The sequence below is a fragment of the Rhinoderma darwinii genome, chromosome 4 (genome assembly GCF_050947455.1).
Source record: "Rhinoderma darwinii isolate aRhiDar2 chromosome 4, aRhiDar2.hap1, whole genome shotgun sequence".
Classification (NCBI taxonomy): domain Eukaryota; kingdom Metazoa; phylum Chordata; class Amphibia; order Anura; family Rhinodermatidae; genus Rhinoderma; species Rhinoderma darwinii.
In genome coordinates, this window is record NC_134690.1 from 308,064,572 (window position 1) to 308,087,273 (window position 22,702).

Consider the following 22,702-nt stretch of genomic DNA (forward strand, 5'->3'; position numbering starts at 1 on the left):
TTGATGGTACTATGTTGGGAGGACTTTGATTGCATATTTACTTATTGTTGTTGAAATATAGGTTGAAATGATCGGCCCTCATGGGCTTTTTCTGTACCCATGTCACCCCCTTTTTTTTTCTGTATCCCCATTTCTTTTCTTGAAAATAAAAAATTTGAAATATAAAAAACAAAGGAGGAAACCCAGCGTCTGGTGATGTCCATGGGTTCCAGACTTCAGGCCATCATTGCCTGCAAAGGATTCTCTACAAAGTATTAAAAAAAACATTTATGGTAATGTTAATTTGTCCAATCACTTTTGATCACCTGAAATGAGGAGGTTATGTAGAAAAATGGTGGCAATTCCTAAACTTTTCACAGGAGATTTTTGTTTAACCCCTTGAAATAAACCTGAAAGCTTCAACTTCAATTGCATCTCAGTTGTTTCATTTCAAATCCAATGTGGTGGCAGCAAAACCCAAATCATGAAGATTGTGTCACTGCCCAAATAATTCTGGACCCAACCCACACACCCACCCACACAGCAAACACTCTGAACAAGCATAGCTGCAGTGTAAAGAATGGGGGTGGGACAGAGCAAGAGTATTGAACTACAGCGAAGCTGGAGTCATTGATCATATCCAAGCCCTTATGAAGATTAGTCTAAAATGATGAAGATCAAAGTTATAATATACATTTTTTTTTATTTGAAAAAATTAACAAATCTTCACAGAATAAAAACAGGAAGCGGATCATAAACTCAGCAGAACAATTAGAAGGTCGGCCAGATCAGGTTTCATTAGCGATTGTGTCCAGCGTCTTTGTTAGCGGTTTTGTCCAGCAGTGCCGCCTTGTGGTCATTTTCTGTGCTACATCCTGGACCCCTACAACCCATTACATAGCTGGACAGAAAAACGACTGCACTACCACCCTGCAAACTGCAGTGGCAGCCATATTGGTTGTAACAACTTTCCCATGAACAGATAAAACAAAGAAAAAACCTCCACTGTAACCAGTGTCAGGAGGGGGCGCTAAAGCCGGTTTACTCTTCCAAACTGGATCTTTTATGCAATGGTAAAACTTGTATTTCCCAATAGATTTTCTCCATTAATATAAAACTATTTACACGTGATCATTCTTCATCAAATCTTGAGAGATAAAACGGCAGCGTTATCACAGTTCATACGGGATGCCTCGGATTCTCCGTGCGAGCTGCATGTCCTTCACAAAGAGAGTGCCCCTATTGGCCTGGTGACTGAAGAGGTAAGAATCTTCAAAGAGACTCACGAGGAAGTCCTCAGCTGACTGTGGATACAGAAGAGCATTAGTCCCTCTTAAAGTGACAGCACTCCCGGTATAATTTACTACACAGCTCGAAGGACTGATCAGATTTCACTTTTATGAGCTGTTAGCTAGAGTGATGGTGGGGGGGGGGGGAGGGTCTGGCCTCTGGAACTCCCACAATGCATCACAACCCCTATGCAAATGTCCCGCTAGGGCATATGGATGTGTTAGAGGGGGCGGGGGCTGAGTAGTGAACCACTGCAAAGAGCAGCTCCCTCTCTGGTTGACCCATGCGTTACATGGACAGTGCATTGTATGAGATACTGACCTCTTGTAGCGCCATAAGTGCGGTGCTTTGCCAGTAGTAAAACACGCCGCGGGAATACTTCAGGCAGATCTCTCTCACCTGCAAGAATAAAAGGGGAATATCACTGACAATAAAGAGGAGCAGCCACAGAGGACACATCCACTCACCAGGCGGAAAAACGGGGTTTTCTGAATGAGCAGATTGGTTGATTTTTGGTACTTTCTTATTTCCATCAGCGCACGGGCTCCTGGGCGGTAGCGTCTTCTTCGTTGCGTGCTCGGTCTGTGACTTGTTTCCCCACTACCTGTAAGAAAGAAATCCATAATCACAGCTGAAAATGAATCTCCCGCTACATGGAAATTCACTGTCTGGCCGGGGTCACACGTAGGGTAAACACGGCGGATTTTCTGCAACCGATTTCATTGCGGAAACTCCACAGCGTAATACAGAAGCAGAAGAGTGGAGGAGATTCAAACAAATCTCATCCAGACGCAGCGGAAAAAAACCGCCAAACTTACCCAGATCTCTCTGCTCCTGCGTTCAACCCGGCCTCCAGGGATGATGTCTCATCCCATATGACTGCTGCAGAACATCAGAGGGACACGTCACCATGGCTACGGGTAAGTATGGGTTTTTTTTCTACCTTCTATGGACATTCCAGCCGAAAAACTGCAGTTTTTCAGCCAGAATTACCTCCGGTGCCCAGGGCCAATACGCTGTGTACTTTTACGCCGCGTATCTGCCCTGTGTGAACATGGCCTATTACCTTAATGTCCCCCAAGGAACATCAGGTAAACAGATTTAAAACATAACATGCTACCTGCAGCCACCACTAGAGGGAGCTCATTGTATATGGTTGTACATTGAACTTGGTAACAAAACAGTATGCAGTGAGCTCCCTCTAGTGGTGGCTGCAGGGAGACAAAATTATACCATGTAACTGTCTACGCAGGAGATTTAGAGCTCCGTTTCAGAAAACTGTGCTCCAACTGCTGTAAAACGACATTAAGAAATTAATCAGCACAGAATGTTGGACCTAAAAAGGATATAAATGTGGACGTTCAAATTTTAGATACTTTTCTATGACTGATAATTTGGGGTCCATCAAGTCCCATTGATACCTGATTAAAGGGGTTGTACCACGAAAATAATTTTTCACCTATCCACAAGATAGGTGATAAATGCCGGATCGCTGCGGGTTGTTAAAAAGAGTGCGGGTCCCAGAGTGGTGGTCACTCAAGTCATTCTCTATGGCAGTGGTCCCCAACCTATTTTGCACCGAGGACCGGTTTGATGCAAGAACATTTTTGCGGGGACTGGTGGGGGGGGGGGGGTGGAGGGGTTAGAGTCAGTTCACACATTGCGTAAATATGGCGTATACCTGTATTATAATGCGGAAGAATCGGCAGCATAATACAGTAGCAGCAAAGTGGATGAGATAAAACACGTCTCATCCACACGCTGCATAAACGGAGTAGAAAAAAGGCTCAGAAATTGACGTCACAACATCGCGCCTGCCTGCGCGGAGCCGCTCACGGCAGAGTGCATAATTGGGCAAGGAGCAGTCAAACTTGACTATTTCCGTCGATCACATAGGGAATGAATAGAGCGGTCGGACTGCAGGTTGGAAATTCTTAGATCCCTCATTTCATAATATATCTTCATGGGTGTGAGCTGTGTTCTCAGATTCCCTTCCCAGAGCCATATAGTAACGTGCTTCCTGCAACCACCACTAGGGGGAGACGATTGTGCACATGCATACAGCTCCTGTTGTGCCTATATAAATCAGTCCTCAGTTTGCTCCCCCTAGTGGCGGCCTTGTGCTACAGAAATTTCGGTAAGTAACAGATTTTTACCTGCATAGAAACAAACCCTCTAAGATATAAAGCTGAGAAACGGATTACAATCTAGTATTACACGACCCGAGGTTATCTGGAATTCATTTTTAAAATAAAATATATAATGAGAGTGATAAGATGATCAAGGTGCAACTTTCTCTTACTTGGCGGAGATTGAGGAGGAGCTGCAGGTTTCTTCTGCGGCTGCGCCGACTTCCTGCGGGACGAGCTTTTCTGGGGTGGTTTCATGATGATGTAAAACGCTGCTGAGAGACATACAATCAGTTAAGCAGATAAGAGACGGTGACAATTCAGCAGAATCACAGGTGACGTAGGATAAACTGAGCGGTTTTATACTGACTGATGCCACCAATGCAAGTGACAAGAAAGTGATGACATTGACGGTGAAGATATGAGATTGCCGGATGTCAGTAATTAACGCACGCTGCATCAATGAATACAATAGATCCTCGTGGCATCAATTACCAGAACAGCGACATCAATGATCTATTTAATAATGCGGCAACAGAAGAGCTACCCGCAGCAGATCCCGCAAGCAATGGGCAGATGTTTGCAGACGTAATGGAGCCGTCTTTTCAGGCGTGATTCGAGGCGTAAAACGCCTGAAAATAGGTCGTGTGCACAGAACCTTACAGAGAATCCGTAATCCAGACAAAGGTGGGAAATTTAAAACTGGAGCAAAGGAAAAGTGGAGCAGTCGTCATGGAAATGAAAGGCCGCAGCTGGAGGACGATGAGCTGCAACAATGCAGTACAAATATACAGAAATAAAACATCTAATAATCCATATGATCTCTAGACACGCAGCAGCGAAAATGTATAAAATCAACACACACGATAGACGAGGAGAAGAAACATTCAGTCGAGTGCGCAACTTTTCTTAGGACTCTGCTTTGTGCCGTTTCTCTGTTATTCCTCCTGGAAATGTAAGAATTGACAGCTGTGTGTTACCAGTTGGGGGTGTGTCCCTACACAAACTGACAACGTCCAATCAGTGCTGACAGAGAGACTGTAGGGACACGACCTTTGATGAGGAGAATGGCAACACCAAGTTATCTATTAATACATACATTTCTAGGAGGAACCACAGAGGAATGGCACAAGCCAGAGATCTGAGAAAATACGCTCCAGAATAGTTATTTCATGGGGAATACAGGTATTTACTATAAGGGTATGTTCACACGCAGTGGTTTCAGACCTAATTCTGGCATTTTACGCCTCGAATTACCGCTGAAAAAACGCCCCTAATACGCCTACAAACATCTGCCCATTGCTTTCAATGGGAATTACGATGTTCTGTTCGCACGAGCCTTAAATTTACGTGTCGCTGTCAAAATACGGCGCGCAAAATGACGGCTCGTCAAAAGAAGTGCAGGACACTTTTTGGGACGTTTTTGGAGCCGTTTTCTCATGGACTCGTGAAAACAGCTCCAAAAACGGCTGTAAAAAACGCAGCGAAAAACGCGAGTGGTTAAAAAAACATCTGAAAATCAGGAGCTGTTTTCGCCTGAAAACAGCTCCGTATTTTCAGACGTTTTTGCTCACTGCGTGTGAACAGAGCCTTACAGACACGTCAGGAGAAGTGACGGCTCCTCTTTAATAATATTGTCTGTATCCTGTATAATTCATGAGGACGCACGTGCTGCCCGGCGTGATGTCAGCGTCACCGTATCTATCAATGATTATACACTGAACTCTAGAAAACTGCCAGATACACCAGGACGACTGTATACATCAGAGTTTCCCAACCTTTTCAGGCTCGAGGCACCCCAGGGAAAAAAAATAATTCTCAGGGCACCCCTACCAAAAATTGTTTACAAAACGACAAAAAATGGGGAAAAACAAGCAGTACACTCTTAGGTTATGTTCACACAACGTTTTTTTGTAAGGCAGAAACAAAAAGTCTGCCTCGAAATTCATTTACGAATTTTGAGGCAGATTTTGAATTGACAGCGCTGTTTGACTTTTTTTTATTTATTTTTTTCCCACATTTTTTTTAAGCCGTTGAAGCGAATGCAAAAACCGCAGACAAAAAAGCACCAAACGAGCGCCGCAGGTTTTTTCTGCCTCCTATTAATTTCAATGGGAGGTCAGAGGCGGAAATCACTTGAAGACCGTCAGCCCCCCACTCACAGTAATGACCGTCAGCCCCCCACTCCCAGTAATGACCGTCAGCCCCCCACTCACAGTAATGACCGTCAGCCCCCCACTCACAGTAATGACCGTCAGCCCCCCACTCCCAGTAATGACCGTCAGCTCCCCACTCCCAGTAATGACCGTCAGCCCCCCACTCCCAGTAATGACCGTCAGCCCCCCACTCACAGTAATGACCGTCAGCCCCCCACACACAGTACTGACCGTCAGCCCCCCACTCACAGTACTGACCGTCAGCCCCCGCACACACAGTAATGACCGTCAGCCCCCCCACTCACAGTAATGACCGTCAGCCCCCGCACACACAGTAATGACCGTCAGCCCCCCACTCACAGTAATGACCGTCAGCCCCCCACTCACAGTAATGACCGTCAGCCCCCCACTCCCAGTAATGACCGTCAGCCCCCCACTCCCAGTAATGACCGTCAGCCCCCCACACACAGTAATGACCGTCAGCCCCCCACTCCCAGTAATGACCGTCAGCCCCCCACTCACAGTAATGACCGTCAGCCCCCCACTCAAAGTAATTACCGTCAGCCACCCACTCACAGTAATGACCGTCAGCCCCCCCTCACAGTAATGACCGTCAGCCCCCCCACTCACAGTAATGACCGTCAGCCCCCCCACTCACAGTAATGACCGTCAGCCCCCCCACTCACAGTAATGACCGTCAGCCCCCCCACTCACAGTAATGACCGTCAGCCCCCCACTCACAGTAATGACCGTCAGCCCCCGCACACACAGTAATGACCGTCAGCCCCCCCACTCACAGTACTGACCGTCAGCCCCCGCACACACAGTAATGACCGTCAGCCCCCCCACTCACAGTAATGACCATCAGCCCCCCACTCACAGTAATGACCGTCAGCCCCCCACTCAAAGTAATTACCGTCAGCCACCCACTCACAGTAATGACCGTCAGCCCCCCCTCACAGTAATGACCGTCAGCCCCCCCACTCACAGTAATGACCGTCAGCCCCCCCACTCACAGTAATGACCGTCAGCCCCCCCACTCACAGTAATGACCGTCAGCCCCCCCACTCACAGTAATGACCGTCAGCCCCCCACTCACAGTAATGACCGTCAGCCCCCGCACACACAGTAATGACCGTCAGCCCCCCCACTCACAGTACTGACCGTCAGCCCCCGCACACACAGTAATGACCGTCAGCCCCCCCACTCACAGTAATGACCGTCAGCCCCCGCACACACAGTAATGACCGTCAGCCCCCCACTCACAGTAATGACCGTCAGCCCCCCACTCACAGTAATGACCGTCAGCCCCCCACTCCCAGTAATGACCGTCAGCCCCCCACTCCCAGTAATGACCGTCAGCCCCCCACACACATTAATGACAGTCCAGCCCCCCCACTCACAGTAATGACCGTCAGCCCCCCACTCCCAGTAATGACCGTCAGCCCCCCACTCACAGTAATGACCGTCAGTCCCCGCACACACAGTAATGACCGTCAGCCCCCCCACTCACAGTAATGACCGTCAGCCCCCGCACACACAGTAATGACCGTCAGCCCCCCACTCACAGTAATGACCGTCAGCCCCCCATTCCCAGTAATGACCGTCAGCCCCCCACTCCCAGTAATGACCGTCAGCCCCCCACTCCCAGTAATGACCGTCAGCCCCCCACACACAGTAATGACCGTCCAGCCCCCCCACTCACAGTAATGACCGTCAGCCCCCCACTCACAGTAATGACAGTCAGCCCCCCCACTCACAGTAACGACCGTCAGCCCCCCCACTCACAGTAACGACCGTCAGCCCCCCCACTCCCAGTAACGACCGTCAGCCCCCCACACACAGTAATGACCGTCAGCCCCCCACACACAGTAATGACCGTCAGCCCCCCACACACAGTAATGACCGTCAGCCCCCCACTCACAGTAATGACCGTCAGCCCCCCACTCACAGTAATGACCGTCAGCCCCCCACTCACAGTAATGACCGTCAGCCCCCCACTCACGGTAATGACCGTCAGCCCCCCACTCACGGTAATGACCGTCAGCCCCCCCACTCACAGTAATGACCGTCAGCCCCCCCACTCACAGTAATGACCGTCAGCCCCCCCACTCACAGTAATGACCGTCAGCCCCCCCACTCACAGTAATGACCGTCAGCCCCCCCACTCACAGTAATAACCGTCAGCCCCCCCACTCACAGTAATGACCGTCAGCCCCCCACTCACAGTAATGACCGTCAGCCCCCCACTCCCAGTAATGACCGTCAGCCCCCCACTCCCAGTAATGACCGTCAGCCCCCCCACTCACAGTAATGACCGTCAGCCCCCCACTCCCAGTAATGACCGTCAGCCCCCACTCACAGTAATGACCGTCAGCCCCCCACTCACAGTAATGACCGTCAGCCCCCCCACTCACAGTAATGACCGTCAGCCCCCCCCTCACAGTAATGACCGTCAGCCCCCCCACTCACAGTAATGACCGTCAGCCCCCCCACTCACAGTAATGACCGTCCAGCCCCCCCACTCACAGTAATGACCGTCCAGCCCCCCACTCACAGTAATGACCGTCAGCCCCCCCACTCACAGTAACGACCGTCAGCCCCCCCACGCACAGTAACGACCGTCAGCCCCCCCACTCACAGTAACGACCGTCAGCCCCCCACTCCCAGTAACGACCGTCAGCCCCCCACACACAGTAATGACCGTCAGCCCCCCACACACAGTAATGACCGTCAGCCCCCCACTCACAGTAATGACCGTCAGCCCCCCACTCACAGTAATGACCGTCAGCCCCCCACTCACAGTAATGACCGTCAGCCCCCCACTCACAGTAATGACCGTCAGCCCCCCACTCACAGTAATGACCGTCAGCCCCCCCACTCACAGTAATGACCGTCAGCCCCCCCACTCACAGTAATGACCGTCAGCCCCCCCACTCACAGTAATGACCGTCAGCCCCCCCACTCACAGTAATAACCGTCAGCCCCCCCACTCACAGTAATGACCGTCAGCCCCCCACTCACAGTAATGACCGTCAGCCCCCCACTCCCAGTAATGACCGTCAGCCCCCCCACTCACAGTAATGACCGTCAGCCCCCCACTCCCAGTAATGACCGTCAGCCCCCCACTCACAGTAATGACCGTCAGCCCCCCACTCACAGTAATGACCGTCAGCCCCCCCACTCACAGTAATGACCGTCAGCCCCCCCACTCCCAGTAATGACCGTCAGCCCCCCACTCACAGTAATGACCGTCAGCCCCCCCACTCACAGTAATGACCGTCAGCCCCCCCACTCACAGTAATGACCGTCAGCCCCCCACTCACAGTAATGACCGTCAGCCCCCCACTCACAGTAATGACCGTCAGCCCCCCCACTCACAGTAATGACCGTCAGCCCCCCACTCACAGTAATGACCGTCAGCCCCCCACTCACAGTAATGACCGTCAGCCCCCCCACTCCCAGTAATGACCGTCAGCCCCCCCACTCCCAGTAATGACCGTCAGCCCCCCCACTCCCAGTAATGACGTCAGCCCCCCCACTCCCAGTAATGACGTCAGCCCCCCCACTCCCAGTAATGACGTCAGCCCCCCACTCCCAGTAATGACCGTCAGCCCCCCACTCCCAGTAATGACCGTCAGCCCCCCACTCCCAGTAATGACCGTCAGCCCCCCACTCACATTATAATGACCCCTCAGTAAAGCCACCATCAGCCTCCGTCCCCCCAGTAAAATGACCATCAGCCCCCTCCAGTAAAGCCACCATCAGCCTCAGTCCCCCCGCCCCCCGATAAAATAACCATCTGCCCCTCTAGTAAAGGGACCATCACAGACAGAAAGTGTGATTACCCCTGGGGAAGGAATAAATAAGGAGGTATAAGAACAACAACTCCCAGCATGTCCAGGATGTTATGTGATATCAGAGAAAGTTTACAGGAGGAGGTATAAGAGGAGAGGACTACAACTCCCAGCATGTCCAGACTTAGTATGGGATATCAGAGGACATTATAGGGAGGAGGTATAAGAGAAGAGGACTACAACTCTCAGCATGTCCAGACTGTTATTATGGGATATCAGAGGACATTACAGGGAGGAGGTATAAGAGGAGAGGACTACAACTCCTAGCATGTCCAGGACGTTATTATGGGATATCAGAGGACATTACAGGGAGGAGGTATAAGAGAGGACTACAACTCCCAGCATGTCCAGGACGTTATTATGGGATATCAGAGGACATTACAGGGAGGATGTATAAGAGAAGAGGACTACAACTCCTAGCATGTCCAGGCTGTTATTATGGGATATCAGAGGACATTACAGTGAGGAGGTTTAAGAGGAGAGAACTACAACTCCTAGCATGTCCAGGCTGTTATTATGGGATATCAGAGGACATTACAGGGAGGAGGTATAAGAGGAGAGGACTACAACTCCCAGCATGTCCATGCTGTTATTATGGGATATCAGAGGACATTACAGGGAGGAGGTATACGAGGAGAGGACTACAACTCCCAGCATGTCCAGGACGTTATTATGGGATATCAGAGGACATTACAGGGAGGAGGTAGAAGAGGAGAGGACTACAACTCCCAGCATGTCCAGGACGTTATTATGGGATATCAGAGGACATTACAGGGAGGAGGTAGAAGAGGAGAGAACTACAACTACCCACATTCCCCTGGCTCCATTTCTCACACAACTGCTAAGAAAGTAAAGAAAACCGCACTTACCCTGCCCAGTGTTAATGGCTCCTCTCCCTCCGTCAGGCTTCTAGTGGGAAGCGGTGGGCGGTGCTTGTAACAGACGTCCGCGCGTCACGCCTGCTACAACGTCGGGGGCGGAGCTTGTAGCAAAAAATAAATAAAAAAAATGTAAAAAAAATGTTTTTTTTTGTTTTTTTTTGCCGTGGATGAGCCGCGGCACCCCTGAACAGCTCTCGGCACCCCGGTTGGGAACCACTGGTATAGATTATATAATAGCCCCACAATATAAAAGCCAAGAAAAACCAAAAGGCTCCCGCACTGCGTTCTTCCAGGTTATGTATCGCCCCCTTGTGGCTAATAGAAGAAGTACACCAAATGTTCAAACCATCGCTAAAGCCAACAAAACTATATCCTGATGTTTGATCTCCCACAATCTATAATAATTATAATACACGATCACCGCGCGGTCTCAATGACGTCATCAAGACCTCGGGCTGTAAAGAAAAGCCTGTTTATACCCCTGGGTTCCAGGATGGGTCTATTTTAGGCTCGATGGGTTTCTATCAAGTTCTATAGAAAATGCTTAGAAACGTTGTGATATTTAAAAAAAACCTTTTATTGACATTAAGACCCCTTTACCAATGCCGATAATCATACGAGCGCTTGTTTTCGATCACAAGCAGCGACGATCAGACGATAAACTGCACTCATTGGTCAGCTGATCACATCTTTTATGCGTCCCAAAAAATCCTCGTTGTCCACAGCGTACAAACAGGGGATGTGCTGCCGACAATACGTAAACTGTACGAGCACGGACCATCGTATTAACCATCGCTCATCCCCGTACAGCGTGCGTCGGCTCGTGTAAATGAGCACCGAGTCACTGGATACATCGTTGATCGTGCAAGTTCCATCTAGTGAAAAACTGTAAACAGGGAGGAGGGGGATGCAGCTGCAGTTTCTTATGCCCCACGCACGCGACCGTTTTTTTCATCAGTAATTACAGCAGGGACTCTCCCATAGAAGTCTATGGGCGCTTCCGTAAATATGGGTGGCTATGGATACGCATCCGTACTCTGACCATATTTATGGAAGCGTTGCTATGCAACATGCTGATGACATCATTTGCATCCTCCCTCTTTTTTTTACGGATCCGTATATACCGATGCAATATGGACAGTTTTTCGGGATAGATGAAAATACGGTTGTGTGCATGGGGCCTTACTTGGTGTTGCAATGAGGGGGGAGGGGTAGCGGCTGGTACTTGCTAGTTATACTATTACTGATATACTCATTAAAGGGGTCTTCCCATCAGACACATTTATGACGTATCCATAGGATGTCAGATAGATGAGGGTCCCACCTCCGGCTTTGTCTGATCTGTTTCCGTAACTCCCATAGTAGTGAATGCGGGTCCCAGAGGTGGAACCCCAATCTACCTGACATTTATGACATATCTGCTCGTTTGCTCCGGTCACACGGAGCTATGGATAACACGGAGCTATGGATGACACGGAGCTATGGATAACACGGAGCTATGGATAACACGGAGCTATGGATAACACGGAGCTATGGATGACACGGAGCTATGGATAACACGGAGCTATGGATGACACGGAGCTATGGATAACACGGAGCTATGGATGACACGGAGCTATGGATAACACGGAGCTATGGATAACACGGAGCTATGGATGGCACGGAGCTATGGATAACACGGAGCTATGGATAACACGGAGCTATGGATAACACGGAGCTATGGATAACACGGAGCTATGGATAACACGGAGCTATGGATAACACGGAGCTATGGATAACACGGAGCTATGGATAACACGGAGCTATAGATAACACGGAGCTATGGATGATACGGAGCTATGGATAACACGGAGCTATGGATGACACGGAGCTATGGATAACACGGAGCTATGGATAACACGGAGCTATGGATAACACGGAGCTATGGATAACACGGAGCTATGGATAACACGGAGCTATGGATAACACGGAGCTATAGATAACACGGAGCTATGGATGATACGGAGCTATGGATAACACGGAGCTATGGATGACACGGAGCTATGGATAACACGGAGCTATGGATAACACGGAGCTATGGATGACACGGAGCTATGGATAACACGGAGCTATGGATAACACGGAGCTATGGATGATACGGAGCTATGGATAACACGGAGCTATGGATAACACGGAGCTATGGATAACACGGAGCTATGGATAACACGGAGCTATGGATAACACGGAGCTATGGATAACACGGAGCTATGGATGAGGGCGAGCGGTCGTTACTCCGATCGCTCGTCCCCAAACGTTATTATCATGTCGGCAGCGCGTTTTTCTGTTTACACAGGGAGATGCGCTGCAGACAACAATAATATTTCACTTTTTTAAAACGATACGACCAGCAGATGATTGGGTGTTTGCTCGTTCATCTGCGGATTGCTGCCCTTTTTACAAAGCGCAATTATCAGCAACGAGCGTTATATGAACACTTGTCTGCCCGATAATCGTCCTTTGTAAAGAACATTTTAGGCTAAGTTCACACTGAGTTTTTTGACGAGTTTTTTTTTCGCGGAAACCGCGCCGCAAAACTCGTCAAAAACTGCCCTATAATGCCTCCCATTGATTTCAATGGGAGGCGTCGGCGTCTTTTTCCCGCGAGCAGTAAAACTGCCTCGCGAGAAAAAGAAGCGACATGCCCTATCTTCGGGCGTTTATGCCTCTGACCTCCCATTGACTTCAATGGGAGGCAGAGAAAGCGTATTTCGCGGTGTATTATGCCCGCGGCGCTCAATGGCCGCGGGCGAAAAACGCAGCGAAAATCGGCGTGCAGGGAGAGGAAAATGTGCCTCAAACTTCCAAACGGAATTTTGAGGCAGATATTCCTCCTGCAAAAAACTCTCTGTGAACATAGCCTTAGACTCATGTCCTGGATACTACACTTCAGTGGAAAGCTACCGGCAGTCGCCACTAGGGGGAGATACTGTAAATGTATTTATATTGTGCTAACTGACGTTAACCCCTTAGTGACCATCCCATTTTAGGCCCTAATGACCGAGCTATTTTATTCGTTTTTCTATAGTCGCATTCAAAGAGCTCTAACTTTTTTATTTTTTCAGCACCCCACAGGTGTCTCATATATTTTATTAGAAATGGGCAGTGAAAATGAAAAATGACATTATTTTCCAATAAGACGCAGCATTAGTTAAAAATGTTTCATTTTCTCAACAAATAAAGGAGAAAAAGCACCGTAACATTTGTAAAGCAACTTCTTCAGAGTAGGGAAATACCCCACACGTGGTCATAAACTGCTATTTGGACACACAGCAAGGCTCTAAAGGGAAGGAGCGCCATTTAGTATTTGGAGTGGAGATTTTATAAGATTCGTTTTTTGACACCATGTTGCATTGAGCTATAGTACCAGTACAGCGGTACCCCCCGAAAAATTACCCCATTTTGGAAACTAGATCCCTCAAAGAATTGATCTAGGGGTGTAGTGAGCATTTTGACCGCACAAGTGTTTTGCAAAAATGAGTAAACAATAGATGTTGCAGATTGAAAATGGCTTTTTCCACAAATATGCCATTTCAGTGCCCAATGTGTTGTGCCCAGCTTGTACCACCGTAGACACACATCCCATAAATTGTTAAGCGGGTTCTCCAGAATACACCATATGTGGTCATTAATTGCCGTTTGGGTACACTGCCAGGCTCAGTTGGACCACCATTTGGCTTTTGAAGTGCAGATTTTGCTTGGTGCATTAGTGGTATTTCAGCTTATAATGTGGGGGCATATGTGAACTGGGCGGAGTACATCAGGGTATATGTAAGCTGTGCGGAGTACATCAGGGTATATGTAAGCTGGGCGGAGTACATCAGGGTATATGTAAGCTGTGCGGAGTACATCAGGGTATATGTAATATGTGAGGAGTACATCAGGGTATATGTAAGCTGTGCGTAGTACATCATTATATATGTAAGCTGTGCGGAGTACATCGGTATATGTAAGCTGTGCGGAGTACATCAGGGTATATGTAAGCTGTGCGGAGTACATCGGTATATGTAAGCTGTGCGGCGTACATCAGGGTATATGTAATATGCGCAGAGTACATCAGGATATATGTAAGCTGTGTGTAGTACATCAGGATATATGTAAACTGTGGAGTACATCAGGGTATATGTAAGCTGGGTGGAGTACATCAGGGCATATGTAAACTGGGCGGAGTACATCATTATTGTAACGTCTTACCTGCCTCCAGCGTCGTCCCCCAGTCAGGCGCCGGCACTCTCTTCTAGATTCTGAGTGTCTCCGGCGAGTGCGCGCGCCCGCGCGTGCATGGCCTTAAAGGGCCAGTGCGCGCGTTTTTGTAAAAAGCTGTAATCTGGCCCAGGATGCCCTGGGCTTTAAAAAGGGCTCTGCCCTCTTGCCCTTTGCCAGAGCGTTGTTAGTTTTCCCGTTGTTCGTCTTGCTTATGGTCTCCCAGTGTCTTCCAGCCTCCCAGTGTACCTTGCTCCTGTATTCCGTATCCCGTAACCAGTTCCTGTGCCTACCAGCGTCAAGTGTCTTCTGCCACGCCAAGTGTCATCTGCCACGCCAAGTGTCTTCTGCCACGCCAAGTGTCTTCTGCCACGCCAAGTGTCTTCTGCCACGCCAAGTGTCATCTGCCACGCCAAGTGTCATCTGCCACGCCAAGTGTCTTCCGCTTCATCGGATACTGCCCGCCATGTCTGGCGCCACCTGCCGCATCTGCCTCCATCCGTGCTGTAGCCACAGCCACCGCCGGGACTATTTCAGGTACCCAAAGCAGTACTGTCTGCCATTGACTTCCGCATAGACTGTGACCTGGTCAGCTGCCTCCCCGCTACGGCGGAACGGCCTAGTGGGTCCACATACCCTGTGTCCGTGACAGTACGCTCTGGCCATGGACCCCGCTGGCCAATTCAAGGGCTTGTCACCCTCCCAAGCCATGCAGGCGGATCTGCTGGATCTCCGAGCTAGGCAGGACCAGCTCCTCGTGGCCATGGACTCTATGGCGAAGCAGCTAGGGACGCTAGTTGCCTCCATTCCTGCTTCTATGCAAGTTCCTCAAACCGAACCTCCTGTTGCTCCTCCTGGCAGTTCCTGTATGGACCCTCGGTTCTCGCTGCCATTGCCCTCTCGGTTCGATGGAGACGCCAGTGCTTGTCGGGGGTTCCTGAACCAATGCCACATTCATTTTACCCTGCACTCTCGGGCATTTCCGTCAGATGGATCCAAGATCGCATTTATCATCTCCCTCCTGACCGGCAAGGCCCTGGCATGGGCTAACCCTATCTGGGAACGTCAGGGATCCGAGACCCGAGACTTCCAGGAGTTTGCACGGATTTTCTGAACCGTTTTTGAGGAGCCAGGGCAAGTCTCATCAGCCGCCACTGCCATCTTCAACCTTCGCCAAGAGGACAACTCCGTGGGCGAGTATACTATTCATTTCCGGACCCTGGCAGGAGACCTATCCTGGAACAATGAGGCATTTGTGGCATCCTATTGGCATGGCCTGTCGCCCGAGATCAAGGACGAACTGGCTGCTCGAGACCTGCCTCCCGCGTTGAATGACTTGATTCTGCTTGCCACTCGGGTTGACATAAAGCTGAGGGAGAGATCCCATGAGGTTCGTCAGGAGCGCCGGCGCCCTAGACTGGCGCCCAACTTTCAGCAACCCCTCTTGCCTGCTTCTACCGCTTTGCCCGAGGTTCCGTTGTAAGTTGACCGACTAAAATTATCGGTCCAGGAGAAACAGCGCAGGCGCACCTCTGGACTGTGCTTATATTGCGGCCTCGCTGGCCACGTCGTGCGTCTGTGTCCTCACAAACCAAAAAACCCCAGCGTCTAGGCTTGGTTGGAGAGACAACCCTGGGCGTCAACACATTGAAGCAAGAACTCTCCTCCAAACTATTTATCCCTGTAACCATCATTGCAGGCGAGAGGTCTCATCAGGTCTCCGCATATCTGGACTCCGGCTCTGCAGCCAACTTCATCTGCCAGGATCTTGTGGATCTCCTACAGTTGCCCACTATCCCGCTTGAAAGGCCGTTGATCGTTGCCTCGGTGGATGGACTGCCATTACCAGACCCAGTTGTGTCCATAACCAAGCCGTTGAAACTCCAAGTGGGAGCCCTTCATGCTGAGATCATCTCTCTGTTCGTCCTGTCCAAGGCCGTCAACCCCATGCTGCTGGGGTTGCCTTGGCTTCGTCTGCACGCCCCCGTCCTGGATTGGAACTCTGGAGAGGTTCTCCAGTGGGGCCCGAAGTGTCTTGACCGCTGTCTGAGTCACATCCAGTCGCCACAGCCCGCTCCTCTTCAGTCGTTGGCAGGTTTGCCCCTCTGTTTCTCCATGTTCGGCGATGTCTTCAATAAAATGGAGGCCGAGACCTTGCCGCCACACCGGGCATATGACTGCCCAATCAACCTGGTCCCGGAATCGTCTCCCCCTCGTAGTAGAGTTTATCCTCTCTCCTTGCCAGAGACCCAGTCCATGTTGGCTTACATCAAGGAGAACCTGGAGAGGGGTTTCATTCGTAAATCTTCATCCCCGGCCGGAGCAGGGTTCTTCTTTGTTAAAAAGAAAGATGGATCATTACGACCTTGCATCGACTACCGAGGCCTAAACCAGATCACGGTAAAGAACAGGTATCCTCTGCCTTTAATTTCTGAACTGTTTGATCGCATACGGGGGGCAAAAAGTTTTTCTAAACTGGACCTGCGGGGGGCCTATAATCTGATCCGGATTCGTCGAGGTGACAAGTGGAAGACTGCCTTTAATACTCGTGATGGGCATTACGAATACTTAGTCATGCCCTTCGGCCTGTGTAACGCTCCCGCAGTATTCCAAGAATTTGTCAATGACATTTTTCGTGATCTCCTGTATGTTTGTGTTGTGGTGTACCTCGATGACATTCTGATTTTTTCCCCAGACCCAGTAACTCATCAAAGTCATGTCCGCCAGGTGTTGCTCCGTCTAAGAGAGAATCGACTTTACGCCAAATTGGAGAAGTGTGTGTTCGAGAAGAAGTCTCTATCCTTCCTGGGCTATATTATCTCAGATCAGGGTCTCAAGATGGATCCCCAGAAGGTAAAGGCCGTCCAGGAGTGGCCACGCCCCCAAGGCTTAAGGGCCATCCAACGCTTTCTAGGATTCACCAACTTTTACCGACTCTTCATCCCCCAACTTCTCATCTTTGACAGCACCTATTTCCACCCTCACTAAGAAAGGTATGAATGCCAAGATGTGGACTCCGGAGGCTGAAGCCGCATTTGAATCCTTAAAGAAAGCCTTCACATCTGCCTCCATTCTGCACCATCCGGACGTATCCTTACAGTTTTCGTTAGAGGTGGACGCCTCCTCAGTGGGTGCTGGTGCACTGTTGTTCCAGAAAAGACCGAAAGGCAAGGCCGTGGTATGCGGCTACTATTCCAAGCTGTTTTCTCCCGCAGAGCGTAACTACTCGATTGGGGACCGGGAGTTACTGGCCATCAAACTGGCTCTGCAGGAGTGGAGACACCTACTGGAAGGCGCGGTTCACCCTATCCTGATCTTCACGGATCACAAGAATTTGACCTACCTATAGACGGCCCAGCGGTTGAATCCTCGTCAAGCCAGGTGGTCATTGTTCTTTGCTCGGTTCCGGTTCGAACTCCACTACCGTCCCGCCGACAAGAATGTGAGGGCCGATGCCTTGTCTAGATCTTTCGAAACCGAGGACTCCATGGAATCTCCACAAAATATCATTGACCCATCCTGTATCTTCTCTGTGAATCCCCTGCAAGTTAGAGACATTCCTCTGGGTAGGACTTTTGTGCGTCTGGTTGACCGAGGAAGAATTCTTTGCTGGGGTCACAGCTCTAAGCTGGCAGGTCACGCGGGTGCTCGTAAGACCCAAGATTTAATCACCCGTCAGTTCTGGTGGCCCACGCTGCCCAAAGATGTCATGGACTTTGTCTCCTCTTGCACAGTCTGTGCAGCAAATAAAGTTGCTCACTCCAGACCTGCGGGCCTGCTCCAACCACTGCCTGTGCCCGTTGCCCCGTGGCAACATGTCGCTATGGACTTCGTCACGGATCTTCCCCCTTCTGCGAGTTGCAGTGTGATCTGGGTGGTGGTGGATCGATTTTCCAAGATGGCTCACTTCATCCCGTTGACCGCTCTGCCGTCTGCTACGCGGTTGGCTGACCTCTTCATACAGCACATCTTCCGTCTGCATGGATTGCCCCTGCATATTGTCTCGGACAGAGGTGTCCAGTTCACCTCGAAGTTTTGGAGAGCACTCTGCGGGCTCCTTGGTGTGAAATTGGACTTCTCTTCGGCTTATCATCCCCAGTCCAACGGGCAAGTCGAGAGAGTTAACCAGGTTATGGAGAACTACCTACGTCACTTTGTGTCCAGGCACCATGATGATTGGGTGCAGTTGCTCCCGTGGGCAGAGTTCTCCTATAACAACCACACCAGTGAGTCGACCACATCCAGTCCATTTTTCATCGTCTACGGCCAACATCCTCGTATACCTCTTCCTGTTTCTACAATGTCCCAGGTGCCTGCAGCCGACTCCACCTTCAGGGACTTTCTACAGATATGGCAACAGACCCGATCTTCTATCCTCTTGGCGGTGGACCGCATGAAGAGAAAGGCAGATACAAGAAGACGGGTTCCTCCGCAGTTCCTTCCAGGGACTAAAGTCTGGCTGTCCTCTAGGAATATCCGGCTGAAGGTGCCGTCATGCAAATTTGCCCCGAGGTTCCTTGGTCCCTTTGAAGTCCTGCTACAAATTAACCCGGTATCCTACAAGCTGCGGCTCCCCCCCACTCTCAGGATTCCTAACTCCTTTCACGTCTCCCTGCTAAAACCGGTGGTCCTGAACCGCTACTCCAGGACTCCTAGTACCACAGTGGTTCCTGCCGGTCCATCTGGGACTTTCGAGGTAAAGGAGATTCTGGCTACCAAGAAGGTGGGAGGAAGGACATTTTATTTGGTGGACTGGAGGGGGTTCGGCCCAGAAGAGAGGTCTTGGGAGCCAGAGGAGAACATCGATGCCCCTGTTCTTGTGAGGAAGTTTCTCTCTCGCTCTGGTCCCAAGAAGAGGGGGCGTAAGAGGGGGGATACTGTAACGTCTATGGCCACGGCCCGTCGATCGGTCGTTAACCCCGACGGCCGTGGCCATGGACAGCTTACCTGCCTGCAGCGTCGTCACCCAGTCAGGCGCCGGCACTCTCTTCCGGATTCCGAGTGTCTCCGGCGGGTGCCAGTGCGCGCGTTTTTGTAAAAAGCTGTAATCTGGCCCAGGCTATAAAAAGGGCTCTGCCCTCTTGCCCTTTGCCAGTTAGTTTTCCCGTTGTTCGTCTTGCTTATGGTCTCCCAGTGTCTTCCAGCCTCCCAGTGTACCTTGCTCCTGTATTCCGTATCCCGTATCCAATTCCTGTGCCTACCAGCGTCAAGTGTCTTCTGCCACGCCAAGTGTCATCTGCCACGCCAAGTGTCTTCTGCCACGCCAAGTGTCTTCTTCCACGCCAAGTGTCATCTGCCACGCCAAGTGTCATCTGCCACGCCAAGTGTCTTCCGCTTCATCGGATACTGCCCGCCACGTCTTGCGCCACCTGTCACATCTGCCTCCATCCGTGCTGTAGCCACAGCCACCGCCGGGACTATTTCAGGTACCCAAAGCATTACTGTCTGCCATTGACTTCCGCATAGACTGTGACCTGGTCAGCTGCCTCCCCGCTACGGCGGTGCGGCCTAGTGGGTCCACATACCCTGTGTCCGTGACAATTATATATGTAAGCTGGGCGGAGTACATCAGGGTATATGTAATCTGGGCGGAGTACATCAGGATATATGTAAGCTGGGCGGAGTACATCAGGGCATATGTAAGCTGGGCGGAGTACATCAGGGTATATGTAAGCCGGGCGGAGTACATCAGGGCATATTTAAGCTGGGCGGAGTACATCAGGGTATATGTAAGCTGGGCGGAGTACATCAGGGCATATGTAAGCTGGGCGGAGAACATCCGGGTATATGTAAGCTGGGCGAAGTACATCAGGGTATATGTAAGCTGGGCGGAGTACATCAGGGCATATGTAAGCTGGGCGGAGTACATCAGGGTATATGTGTTATGGAATAAATATATGTATAATGTATCTGGGACCTCAATGAGTGCAATGCTGAAGAGAAGAACATGTATTAGAATATATGTTGGGTATTATTGAAAGGTAATGGAATAGATTTGCAGACATTCTGTAGATAGTAGAAATTGGGGCCCTACAAGGACTTACCAGACACAAAGGAGTCTGTTTATATGATGTTTGAGTTTCAGGCATACAGCCAAGATAAGATAAGGACCAGACACCAGATTAACAACTAGATATAAGAACAATGTACATTGTGACATAAATCACAAGGGAAGAAACCACAAGAATGTAAATGATTAATGTGTGTCTGCACGTATTCATGTGATATTTTTACTATATAAACTCTGTGTCTCTGCAAATAAAGTCAGAAGTATTTTACCTTGAGAAACGTCTCAGTGTATCTGTTGCTTCTCCGAGCTCGCACCCCCCCCCACCTGATTTGAACCTGCATGGAGATCAAGGCGTAACGTGACTCAAATTGCGATCACAGAAATTGGCGCCCGAACAGGGACTTGACCAGAAGGACGGCACCCCACCTAGGGGATCTCCCGGGACTTGAATGGCGACCACCCGGACGAAGGAACGTGCAGACCACTGCTGCAGCAAGGTAAGAAGACTTAATTCTTACAAACTCTGCTCTGCACCTTCCTGTCTGGTAGGTCACCTTCCCGGTAGTACTCCTGAGGAATAGAGGGGCCACATGAGGGTATTTTTAGTGTAAAAATCTGGTCAAGTCTATATGTAATCCTACCCTCAGGATAAAGTGCCTGATCTCCATGACAGTATTTGTATGAATGTTGTAGAAACCCAGTTTTGTGTCACAAATGCATTTTAGAATAAGGAAATTGTTTTTGGAAAAAAAAATAAAAAAACTTCCGATAATCCGGCAAAATACCGAAAATGTGTGTACAGCATTGAGGTACTTGCGGAGATTATCATGCACTGATTTTCAGCTCAAAATTCCAGAATTTTCTGCAATCTGATAATCCGGCATGTCAAAAGAACAGCTTGATTTTACGTTTTCTATATTCGTGGTCTTGTGTATCGTCTACCACCTAGACAATGTTGGTTTGTCAAGTATTCTCCGTAAATTATAACAAATAAACAAGATTGATCCGGAGTGTATTAAAAAATAACTTTTACTTAAATTTCTTAAAACATAAGCGTTTGCGATATGAGCGCATATATTCAAATCATATTTCACAGTCGTGTACAATTATTCTGTTTTCATCAGTATGCATATACAGCAATATTGGAGACAGCAAAAATAGTCCACCTTTAATGGTTTCCTAGTACTTGTGGTTCAAATAATTCGTAAGTATCAGAGGTTTTCTCATAAGCACTCAGATGCTTTGTAAATCATGTAGGATATACAGAAGATATATAAGAATTATTTCGGGCAGTTGCCCTCCTACCCCTTTATTTATGGGATGATGGCGTTCCTTTCAGTCGTCTTCTGTGAAATCCTAGATTTAGTTGGACCTCTGAAATAAGGTAATTCTTCTCCCAATTTCTCTCCCAACGCGTTTCCTCTGACCCATTGATTCATCAGGGGAGATAGGTCATGAATGCTGCTTCGTCCTGTTCCTTGGGAAGCTGCATGAAAATTTAGATATAGCTGTCTTGAAAAAAATGTAGTTTGCTGTCAGCAAGGCATGCTTGCAGTGGCAAGAGAATGGCCTCTCAGTTCGGAGGCAGAGTATCGGCGTCTGGTCCTGACGCCTGCTGTCACTACACTAAAGGATTCCCTGTCTCTTTTTATATAGCCCATTTCCCTACCACCCACACACACCTCCCAGGTGCAACACCCCTCCCCAGTGACGTGTTTAGATGAGGTAGGAGGGGGGGGGGGGTTTACTGAAGGGGGCGGGGACCTGCAGGGCCGCCGCCGCAGACATAAGGGAATATTTCCCTGTGTCTGAAGTGACGCTAGCATGCCGCAGGCCTCCGTCCTGAGTCCCCAGATCGTGCTCCCTAGACATCTCTGTCAGGGAGATGTTCAGTAAGCGTCTGTATACAGCGATGAGTGTCATCGCTGCATGCAGACGCGTAGTCAGGGGAACGGAGATAACTCCGCCCCCCCTGGTGACGTCGCGGCCTAGGATAGGTCGCGACGTCACCTTGGAGACCGATCAGCTGTGCAGCGCCATGCGTCTAGAATAGACGCTACTGGTCTGCACAGGGATCGATGAATACAGGCAGGGAGTCTGCATGCATTCGGGGTGCACGATCTAAGGGCAAAAAGGGGTATATGGTTGGTAGAGATCTTAT

General features: G+C 49.7%; 1 protein-coding gene across 1 annotated transcript; it reads right to left on the bottom strand.

Moving 5' to 3' along the window:
* Positions 1 to 711: 711 nt before the first annotated feature.
* LOC142760547 (histone H3-like centromeric protein A) lies at positions 712 to 22,464 on the bottom strand. The gene is made up of 4 exons (XM_075863739.1): positions 22,290 to 22,464; positions 1,737 to 1,873; positions 1,591 to 1,668; positions 712 to 1,283 (listed from the first exon to the last, which is right to left on the bottom strand). Exons 1-4 carry the CDS (start codon positions 22,462 to 22,464, stop codon positions 1,152 to 1,154), a joined length of 522 nt encoding a protein of 173 aa, XP_075719854.1. The 3' UTR covers positions 712 to 1,151.
* Between the last annotated feature and the right edge of the window lie 238 nt (positions 22,465 to 22,702).